Genomic DNA, 12049 nt, shown 5'->3' with positions numbered 1-12049 from the left:
GTGGTGATGGTTGCACAACACTGAATATACTAAAAACCACTGAATTGTACACTATTTTTTTTTAAGATTTTATTTATTTGACAGAGAGAGAGAGCACAAGCAGGGGGAGCAGCAGAGGGAGAGGGAGAAGCAGATTCCCCGCTGAGCTGGGAGCCCGACGTGGGGCTTGATCCCAGGACCCTGGGATCATGACCTGAGCTGAAGGCAGACGCTTAACCGACTGAGCCACCCAGGCGTCCCATAAATAAAATCTTTAAAAAAAAGGGGTGGGGGGGGTGCCTGGGTGGCTCAATCGGTTAAGCATCTGCCTTCGGCTCAGGTCATGATCCCAGGGTCCTGGGATCGAGCCCTGATTCAGGCTCCCTGCTCAGTGGGCAGTCTGCTTCTCCCTCTGCCTCTGCCCCTCCCGCTCATGCTCCCTCTATTTATCAAACAAATAAAATCTTAAAAAAATAAAAAAGCTTCTGCACAGAAGAAATAACAAATTTAAAAGACAACCTCCAGAATGGGAGAAAATATGTGCAAACCACATATTTGATAAGGAATATCTGAAATATATAAAGAAGTCCCACAACTCAATAACAACAACAACAAAACACAAACAATCCAATTAAAAAATGGGCAGAGGAACTAAACATGTATTTTTCCGAAGAAGACATACAGATGGCCAACAGGTACATGAAAAGATGCCCAATATCATTAGCCATCAGGGAAATGCGAATCAAGACAACAATGAGCTATCATTTCACACCTATTAGAATGGTTATCATCAAGAAGAGGTAACAAGGGACGCCTGGGTGGCTCAGTTGGTTAAGCCACTGCCTTCGGCTCAGGTCATGATCCTGGAGTCCCGGGATCGAGTCCCGGGATGGAGTCCCGCATCGGGCTCCCTGCTCGGCGGGGAGTCTGCTTCGCCCTCTGACCCTCCTCCCTCTCATGCTCTCTGTCTCTCATTCTCTCTGTCTCAAATAAATAAAATCTTTAAAAAAAAAAAAGAAGAGGTAACAAGTTGTTGGTGAGGATGTGGAACAAAGTAACCCTTGTGCTCTGTTGGTTGGAATGTAAATTGGTTCAGCCACTATGGAAAACAGTATGGAGGTTCCTGAAAAATTAAAAATTGAACTACCATATGATCCAGAATTCTACTTCTGGGTATATACACAAAGGAAACAAAACAGGATTATCAAAGAGATACGTACACTCCCACGTTTACTGCAGCATTATTCACAATAGCCAAGATATGGAAACAACTAAGTGTCCATGATGAATGAACAGATAAGATGTGATATATAATGAAATATATTTCAGTCATGAAAAAGAAGGAAATTCTGCCACTTGTGACAACATGGATGGACCTTGAGCATAGTATACTGAGATACATCAGAGAAAGAAATACTGCATGATAGCATTTATATGTGGAGTCCAAAAAAGCCAAACTCATAAAAACAGAGTAAAATGGTGGTTACCAGGGGCTGCAGGGTAGGGGGATAGGGAGATGCTTTTTAAGGGTACAAACTTGCAACTAGTATGTCAGTCAGTCCTGGAGATCTAAGTCATGGTATAGTGAATATGGACAACAAAGTTGTACTATAATCAAATTTGCTAAGAGACTAGATCTTAATTATTCCCACCACAAAAAAGAAATGATAGTTATGTGCTATAACAGATGTGCTAACTATCCCTACAATGAAAATCTTATTAGAATACATAAATGTGTCAAATCAACATGCTGTATGTAATACCTTAAATTTATACAATGTTATATATCAAATACATTTTGATTAAAAAAATAAAAGCACATGTATTAACGGTGAAAAATAAAAAATGAAAACATGTAATAAAGATCCTCAATAAAACAAAGTTTAAAAAAAATTATATGTTCAGGATACTTTGAGAAGAGTTATTTCAGGGAATGGGTGTGCTAGCTCTTCTATGATGCATTTAGAGAAGTGTTTATAAACACTTGTAATAATGGTATTTATAAAAGTAGTACCTAATTGCTATGAAATGAGTGCTCAAGTGCAGGGATATGTTTGCCATTCAGCAATGCATTTAGAGAAATGTTTAAAATAGTGATATTAATGATGGTTATAGGAACATTTTGTGCAAGCTTAAAAAAAGGAATAAACTATTGATACATGCAACATGGATTAACCTCAAAATAACCATGAGGAAAAGCAGCCTGACCCATCTCCTCCCCCAAAAGAGTACATACTGTTTGAGTCCATTTATATAAATTCTAGAAAATGCAAACTAATCTCTAGTGACAGAAAGCAGATCAGTGGTTGCTTGGGGGCACAGAGGTAAAAAGCGTTGAAAATAAAGGATGGAAGAAGATATGAGGTAAATAATGACCTGGAAGAAAGGTGGGTAATGACATTAACTAAGAAAATAGATTTTAAGTAAAAAAAAAAAAAATATATATATATATATAATATAGAAATGAATATATATCATAAGTGATAAAGAGGACATTATATATACATAAAAGGAAAACAATAAATATATATTCATTACAAATATGCACATGCCTAACATACAGCTTGGAAATGAGATATTAGAACATGCATAGAACTCTAGACTCACAGAATATATACTCTCTGAGCACAGGCAGAACTAAAAAACAAGAAACAGGCCCTACATTAATCCATAATGGAAGCCTCAATCAACTCCAAAGGACCTATCTACAGACTGTGTTTTCCAACTATACTGCAATCAAAATTAAAAATAAATCCCTGGGGTTAAAAAGAAAATCAGAAAGAAAATAAAAAATTATTTAAGAACAGGATGATAATATATATACTCCATGCTAAAAACTTGTAGGGCAAGGTCAAAGCAATATGGAAAGTTTTATATATATTTCCTAGGAAGCAAAGGTTACAAATAGAAAAGTCAAGTTTTCAACCTAGGAAACTGGCAAAGAGTAACAGAAAACTCAAAGAAACAAGAAGGAAGAAAAATAATAAAGGCAGATATCAATGAGATAAAGAAAAAATAGGGTAATAAAAACACAAGCCGGTTCTTCAAAAAGATTAGTAAGATTCAACAGTAAAAGATTAAAATAAAATACAAAGTAAAACAAATAGCTACAGATTTTCTAAAAAATTAAATCTAGATGAAATGGGCCTTCCTGGAAAAGTAGAAAATATCAAAATTGGTACAAGAAATAAAGGTCTTGAACAGACTAACATAGGTTTAAACACACTGAATTGGTAAAGATTTTCCTCCCCCCCCCCTCCTTTTTTAAAAGATTTATTTATTTGAGAGAGAGAGAGAGAGGACACATGTGGGCGGAGGGGCAGAGGGAAAAGGAATAGAAATCCTCAAGCAGACTCCCTGATGAGCGTGGAGCCCCATGTGGGGCTCTATCCCCAGACCCGGAGATCATGATCTGAAACAAAATCAAGAGTCAGATGCTTAATCCACTGAGCCACCCAGGCTCTCCCAAGATTTCCCCGTCTTAAACAACCTAGCTTAGATAATTTTTCAGGTAAATTCAATAAGACTTCCAGTAACAACTCCTATCTTAATTATTCTAGAAAAAACAAAAGTGATAGATACCTAGCTCATTTTATGAGGCTTATACAGTCTTTGTTCTGCAACCACATGGGAATAAAACCAGAATCATCTAATTTCACTAGTAAATGTAGATGCAAAAATTCCAAGTATTATACTGGCTAACCAAATCCAACAGTGTATTAAAAAATACAATCTCATGTTTTCAAGTACAGTTTATCTCAGGAAGATTCAACATCTGAAAATCTAACCGGGAATTTACCCTATGAGTAGATTGAAGGAGAAAAAGAACCCAGAGCAAGAAACTGCACCATCATCGATATAGAAAAAGCAGTTGATAAAATTCAACATCTATTTATGATAAAAACACATAGCAAACTAGAAAGAAGATAACTTTTTTAACCTGATAAACTTATGTTGCCAAAAGCCTACAGCAAACATTAGAGTAATAGAGAAACTGTCAATGCATGATCTTTAAGAGCCAACAAAGCAAAAATGCCCACTATCGCCTCCAGTGGTTAACATGGTTTATATCAACTATCACTCCAGCTGTTTAATGTAGTATTAGAGATCCAAGACTGTAAGAAAAAAAAAAAAAGAAGTCTAAAATTGGAAGTTGTAAAACTCATTATTTCCAAATGATATGATCATTACTTAGAAAAATCAACAGAATCAACAAACTATTAGAACTAAAAAAAAGGGGGGCGCCTGGGTGGCTCAGTCGTTAAGCGTCTGCCTTCGGCTCAGGTCATGATCCCAGGGTCCTGGGATTGAGCCCCTCATCGGGCTCCCTGCTCAGCAGGAAGTCTGCTCCTTCCTTTCTCACTCCCCCTGCTGTGTTCCCTCTCTCGCTGTCTCTCTCTGTCAAATAAATAAATAAAATCTTAAAAAAAATTAACCCACAAAAATTAATACTGCCATTTCTCTACATAAAAACAGTAACCAACAACAAAAAAATCAAAATAACAAATATCTAGGAATTAATTTTCAAAATCTTTTAAGTACTAAAAAATATACAGAAAAGTACACAAATAATAAGTTTACAGCTTGGAGAATTTTCACAAATTGAATACACTTGTATAACCAGCACCTTGAAAGCCCTCTTCCTGTCCTTCCCATTGACCAAGGTCAAATACTATCCTGACATAACACCAGATTAGTTCTGCATTTGAACTTTTTTTTTTTTTTTTGGAGAGAGAGAGAGTCAGGTGGGGAAGGGGCTAAGGGAGAGGGAGAGAAAGAATCTTAAGCAGGCTCCATGCCCAGCTCAGAGCCCAATGTAGGGCTCAATCTCACGACACTGAGATCACGACCTGAGCTGAAATCAAGAGGTAGATGCTTAACTGACTGTGCCCCACCCAGGTGCCCCTGCATTTGAACTTTTATATTAAACTTTATATTAACTGTTTTTGAACTTTATATAAATTCATATAGTATGTATACTTAAAAAAATAGAGAAAGAGAAAACCAAAAGGGGAGGAGTATGATATATTTCCAAGACACTCCCCCCTTTTTCCTTCTGAAAAGTAAACTCTATTTTCATTACTAGAAATTGTTATTTTAAGAGAATACCTTTAAAAAAGGCCTATTAGCTACAATTGTAAAAAACTTCAGTGAGTCTGAACTTCCATTCTTTATCTATCATTTTTACAAACTGGAAATGTAATTTCTACCAATATCCACATTTCAGAATTTCACAAGAAAAAAAAATTTGAAATCTTGTATAAATTCAATAAGATTTTTACTTTCCTCCATGAATTAACTCCAGAGTTATCACAAGAATAATAAAAGAACAGAAACAGATTTAATAAAATAAGATGAAAGGACCTCAAGACACCAGCCCCCTAGACAAGGGCTGCCTTGGCTATAGGCGGAGGGGCAGGATCTTGAAATTATGACAGGACAAAAGCATGTATTCTAGAGAGTTTAAATATTTACTTGCCCATAAAAAATCAAATGAATGTCACCTTATGATCTAATATTCTGTCTCCATTACAGCTATCTGCCATGCCTACAATTTTTGAGACAGTGACTGGAAAAGGAAATCATATTCACAACAGATTACTATGCTTCCATTGTGAGGGTATCTGATACTAAGCTTCCTAGCAGTTCTAGATCCTGCAGTGCACTGGGTATGCTTCAAAATCACTTGCAGTGGTTTGTTTGCTGGTTGTCTAGTTGGATGGTGTAAATACAAGTACCTACTCCCTCTCTCCTGATGTAGATCTACCAGTCAGCAGCTCTGGAGGTGAGGACTTATACAAGTGCATGGTTTTTTTTGTTTTGTTTTTAAAGATTTATTTATTTGACAGAGAGAGATGAAGCGAGAGAAGGAACACAAGCAGGGGGAGGGTCAGAGGGAGAAGCAGGCTTCCTGCTGAGCAGGGAGCCCGATGCAGGGCTCGATCCCAGAACCCTGGGATCATGACCTGAGCCGAAGGCAGACGCTTAATGACTGAGCCGCCCAGGCACCCCTACAAGTGCATGTTTTAAGATTTTCCGAAGCAATGCTATGCACAGCCAAAGTTGAAAACCACTAATACAGTAAACAAAACAACTGACTAAACTAAAAATCTCATTTCACATTATCAGACACCTGTGAGCCAAATTTTATTTTAAGCCACAGCACAGATACACATCTGAAAAATCACTGGTCACAATCTAAGTTGGTGGATGAAGCACAATTCACTTAAGAACACTGAACTAGGGGGCGCCTGGGTCAGTTAAGCCTCTGATTCTTGATTTTGGCTCAGGTCATGATCTCAAAGGTCCTGGGACTGAGCCCTGCATCAGGTTCCCTGCTCAGTGGGGACTGTGCTTGTCTTCCTCTCCCTCTGTCCCCCTGCTCGTGCTCGCTCTAAGTAAATAAATCTCTTAAAAAAAAAGAACACTGAACTAGGAGTTATAAGACCTGTTCTGACGTCACCTTTGTTACTTACTGTGCAACAGCAGCCAAATTAGCTTTCTATTTTATTCATTTGTAAAAATGGAAAAATAATACTTGTTCTGTGTTCCTCATAGGGTTATTATACCCATAAATGAAAAAGGAATAAAGCCATCTAAAATATAAGGCGCTAAATTTATAGTCAAAATCTGTTGATTCCTTGCAATTATTGCCAACTACATTGACAGATTCAAAATGATGACTGTCTGAATTTGAAAGTGAGACCTCCCTTTATTCAAGTAGCTAGCTAGCAAACTCCTGTCAGGTGTGAAGACTAAAGCAGTTCCGCCTCTATTATGAAAAACTTCTTGCCCTTTGACTCTCACAATTCCCTCCAAGCTAAGTTCTAACCACATAAAGAAGCAACGGAAGTCAAGTACTCAATTTCTGGGGAACTAGTCTGTTTTCTTGCTAAGAAAGCCGACTGTGACATACAAACCTCGGCCACGGTACTGCGAATACGATCCACCACCTGCTCGAAATCCACGAGGCTGAAGAGCGGCTGCTGTTTGAGCCGATGTAGCTCTGCGGCAAAAGTGTCCTCCTGGTTCTTCAAAATGGATCCTGCAAAACAGGCAGGCACCATCAAAGGAAGAGCAGAGCAGGACAGGCAAGGATTTCTAGTCCCCGTGGTGCAGCTCCTTCCCCTGCTTCTCACATAAGCGTGTCATGGTTGTGCTGCAATCTCAGTGCATCAATCTTATTAGCCACTCCCTCGGACCAGGTGTACACTGGGGCCACGCGATATTAAAAAGGGCTTTTGAAGACAGGGCACACTGGGCAAGGAGGTTCTCACCTTTCCTAGTCAGGTTTACATTTTGATTCTCAAACATCTGGACAGATTCTCCGACAAACAGAATTTTTTCAGCAACCCTCACTGGAATGTAGGATGGCAAAATTTCCACTCGTAAGGAAAACTGCTTTAGAGACGGTGCCAGCATGTTCTCTTCCTCTATCAGGCGCTACTCAAGGAAATAATCCGCATCAGACATGATGTATGAAGGAAGAAGCAGAAAGCAAAAAACATCACTAATTCTCCCAACCCATGATTTATATTTTCTAGAGGTAGGGACTTTACTTTTTTAAAAATTTATTTATTATAGAGAGAGAGCGCGTGCAAGTGGGGGAGAAACAGAGTTCGACAGAGAGCATCTCAAGCAGACTCCATGCTGAGCGCAGAGCTGTACATGGTGCTTGATCTCACCACCCTGAGATCACAACCTCAGCCGAAATCAGGAGTTGGATGCTTAACCAACTGAGCCACCCAGGCGCCCTGAAGCAGGGACTTTAAACCTGAAGTTGCACAATGCCTAAATTACCAGTGTCAGAGAGATGAACATATTTCCATTTTCAGACAGCGGGACAGCATGGTGGAAGTAACAGTGTTGTGAGGTTTTTTTTTTAACAGCTTAACAATAACCCACAACCCTCGGACCAACTGAGGTTTTTTTTTAACATTAGGATTTTAGTCCTCACTCTGCCTTTACTACGTAAGAATTTGTGCAGATCGGGAACCCGGTTTCCTTACCTGCAGCATGGAAGAATTAGTCTTTATTTTTTCCAGGTCTACAGGTCTGTGACTTTATTATCTCATCATATACGCTGGCTCTGCCCAGCTCTTTACTAGTACATAGCCCAAGTCATTTAGCCAAGTGGTTCTCAGTATGGCTCATGGACCAGCAGCATCAGCCTCACTTGGAAGCTTGTTAGAAATGCAAATTTTCAAGCCCCTCCCCAGATATAGGACAACCTGGGAGATGAGGCCCAGACATCCATCCGTGTCTTAACAAGCTCTCCAGCTGATTCTGACACACGTGGAAGTTTGAGAACCACTGATCTGGCCCATGAAGCCCCAGATGCTCACCACCCAATCACTCAGGCCCTCACATTTCTCCAACTTGCTTTGGATTTAACCCTTAACCTCCAGCTCCAACCAGGAACTCTGGGCTCCACAATCCTAACTTTGAGCTCTGCTGTTCACGCTTTCTGTTTTGTGCTCTAATGCAGGCGGTCCTCAGGGCAATACCCAGACCCGCTTTTCTTTTCCCTCTCCTCACTCTTCTTAAACAATCATATCTTCTTCCATCACTGAATATTGTAACAGGTGTTCTAAATCTTTTTATATCACAGGACTCTCTGCCATTATATAAAAGCTATGGACCTTCCAGACAAATATACAAACATACATTTCACAGAACCTCCTGAAGCCACCCATGGGCCCCAGGTTAAAAACTGCTATATGCTGATGACTTCTTAAACTTTATCTTCAAGCTGGGCTGTTCTTGTGAGCTATAAGCTCAACCCACTGGACATTTCTTGCAAGTACCTCAAACTCAACATGTCCAAAATTAATTTTTTTTTTTTTAGGTAGACTCCACACCCAGGGTGGAGCCCAATGCAGGGTTTGAACTTATGACCCTGAGATCAAGACCTCAGCTGATATCAAGAATCAGACGTTTAACCCCTCAACATGTCCAAAATTAGATCCATCTTCTTTCTCCCAATACCTGCCATACACATTCCATATCATTTCTACCCACCTAGCCGCTGAAGGCAGAAACTTGGGTTACATTCTTGATTCTTCCCTCTGGACTCCTATCTAATCACTAAGGCCTACCTAGTCCACGTCCTAAATCTCTCTCAAGCCACTCTATTCTTCTGCATATTTACTGTCACCACCCTTGGTTTAGGCCACCATTATTTTTCACCTAAGTGTCCCCAACATTCTCTTAACTGACCTACCTGCTGCTAGTCTTAGTTTTTTTTAAAAACAATTTACCCACACATTATCCAGAGTCATCTATCGTAAAGTCTGATTGTGTGAACCTCTTGCCTAAAATTTTTCACTGGCTCTCAGCTCTTTTAAGGTTCAAATCCAAGTTCCTTCCCATTGTTTACAAGGGCTTTCATGATCTTACCTCAATAGTTCCATTGGCTGCGACTTCCCAATCCCCTCCACTATCCTTGCAATTTGTATTTCAGCCTTTACTTGACCATTTCAACTGAATTACTACTGGTTCCTCAAGTAAGCCATGTCTTTCATGGTTTCTGTACTTTGTACACATCCTTCCCCCTGCCTGGAACATTTCTTGATCTCTCCTCCTAAACTCTGCACTTTAGACGTACATTCCACTGAAAAGCTTCTCTAGCTACTCTAAAACCAAGTTCTGAGAACACCCATACTTACTAATGTCACTGTTGACTTTTCTACATTTTCCATTAAACAATAAGTTCTTTAAGGACAGGGTCTGCTACATTTTATTCATCTACTTCAGTTAAGCACCCAGTAACTCTCCTAGAACAGTGCCTGGCATATATGTAACAGGCGTTCAAGAAAATGTTGTAGCAGGACAAATGAATGAATAAACCGATCAATGGATGAATAAAGACAATACAGGGCTCTGGGGACTCTAATCGAAACTCCAAGCTACATTTAAAAGTTATAGGATAGCTACATGGCTACCTTAAGAGACAAGACTTATTAATCTCATAAATGCATATACTGGGAAAAGGGGAAACAAAGGACTCTCACAAATATATTTTCTATTTTGTAGTCTCACATTAAGTTAGGTGTTAAGAATGCAGCTAAGATAAAACCAAGTTCAAGTGTTTATATCTGCAGAATTTGTGAAAGATGCTTCAACTATGACGAGCTGGGAACTGGGGTGGAAATCACTGAAAGGTCAACTAGCTATAGACTTTCCTGACTCCTGGCAGGAGTACGCTAGGCTTTCTGCTATGCTCTCACCAAGTCCTGGAGTTCTCTCAACTGTTTTCCTGTCAGTCCCCCGATGCCCAGATCCTCCTCATCCTCTTCTGGCTGGGCACTGACATTACCGGAAGAGGGACCCTGTTTGATAAAGAACTCTTCGTGCTGGTCCAGGAGGAGTCCATGTAGCATCCAGGCTGAGAGCTGCTTATACATGACCCCATGACACACGGCCAGGATCCTGAGTGGAGAGAAAAGTAGGAGCCTTAGAAGTCCACTTAACGAACATTAAACCCCATATGGGCACAGAGGCCGTGCTCTAAACTGTGACAGGATAAACAGAAGCCTGAGAGTCTGATGACTCAGAAGGGAAATGACCAATTAGGCTAAAAATAATTGTGCTGTTTTAATTTAAATGTTTGTGAATGAACTAAGTGATTAAATTTCCAAACTTGTAGGCTACATACTGAAGTCTAAATGCTCAGTAAACGTTCTGCTAGTTTTTTAGAAGAGGCACATTTTCTTTCCTCCTTTTGTGTAGAGTTTCAAAACTGAGGGTTCTTGTTAAAATTAAATGCACTTCTAGGAGTCTTTCTGGCTAACACAGTATTAAATTTGTTTTATTTTTGTTGGAATCACATAGGGAGAGTAGATTCACTCTGTGAGAGACAAGTATACCTGAAGAAGTATAATCCAACAAAATGTAGAAAGGTCGTTGGAGAATGCGATACTCTCATGGTCTCAAAGGATCACTTCCCAGATAACATTAATTACAAAGAGGAAAATGTGCCTTTAAAATGGAGCTATCTGATAGAAAACACCTACGCCAAGTGATCAAGCTATTACACCACCCATAATGGAACACACTTACTTTCTGTGCCTTCCAATGTGATGCAACAAGAAATAATACGGCCTATGGTATGTAGTGTTCTTGCCAAAAATGTTTTACGTAAATCTAATCATCAGGAAATAATAAAAAAAATCCAGGTCGTGTAACAGTTTACAAGACAACTGGTCAAGACTCTTAAAATGTCAGTTGTCATCAAAGATTAAAAAGGCAAGGAAGGGCACTGTTCCAAATTAAGGGGACTCAAAGAGGTGACTGCTAAATGCCACATGAGAACTCGGACTGCATCCGGGAGTTCAAAAAAGAACAATGGAAAAGGACTTCTGGGGGACAACTGGAGAAATTCAGATTTATTTTGGATAATATACTATTGAATTAATGTTAACTTTTTTGGGTGTAATATGGTTTTGAAGTTATATAAGAGAATTGAGGTTATATAAGCCTTTTTTCTTTTTTTTAAATGGGAGTTATGTTTTTTGTTTTATAAAGATTTTATTTATTTATTTGACAGAGAGAGACACAGCAAGAGAGGGAACACAAGCAGGGGGAGTGGGAGAGGGAGAAGCAGGCTTCCCGCGAAGCAGGGAGCCCGATGCAGGGCTTGATCCCAGGACCCTGGGATCATGACCTGAGCCGAAGGCAGACGCTTAACGACTGAGCCACCCAGGCGCCCCTATAAGCCTTTTTTCTAAAGAGATACAAAACTGAAGTCTTTGGTAGTTAAGCTTTTCAAATGATTCAGCAAAAAAAATGTAGTATGCGTGTGTGTATATTTATATATATTTACATGTATGTATTTCATAGTCCATATAGAGGGGAAAAAGAAAAATGTGGTCAAATGTTAAAAAATATCAAATGGGGGGCCATTTACATTTTGCACATTTGAGTATTTGGTCTACAAAGTTTGGTCCCCGCAAATATATAACAAACATGCACTTATCGTATGATCTATGTAAGATTTTATATTCCATGCACAAAATTGTGTATATTTATATAGAAATATACAGCAAAAGTTAAATTGTGTATCTCAAAG

The 12049-nt window shown here is 39.2% G+C and overlaps 1 protein-coding gene across 1 annotated transcript in view; it reads right to left on the bottom strand.

Annotated features, from left to right (window-relative positions):
- Window positions 1–12049, bottom strand: part of TUBGCP4 (tubulin gamma complex component 4) — a 30728-nt gene that overhangs the window by 5812 nt on the left and 12867 nt on the right. The window contains exons 7-9 of the mRNA XM_081831855.1: window positions 10209–10410; window positions 7257–7422; window positions 6812–7024 (exon numbers count right to left, since the gene is read on the bottom strand). Coding sequence (XP_081687981.1) covers window positions 6812–7024; window positions 7257–7422; window positions 10209–10410 — 581 coding nt within the window. The remainder of the gene's footprint in view (window positions 1–6811; window positions 7025–7256; window positions 7423–10208; window positions 10411–12049) is intronic.

Source organism: Leptonychotes weddellii, chromosome 9, assembly GCF_054177405.1.
Source record: "Leptonychotes weddellii isolate Sample4059 chromosome 9, ASM5417740v2, whole genome shotgun sequence".
NCBI lineage: Eukaryota > Metazoa > Chordata > Mammalia > Carnivora > Phocidae > Leptonychotes > Leptonychotes weddellii.
Note: the sequence above shows the minus strand (reverse complement) of the source record. Positions and strands in the feature narration are given on the sequence as shown.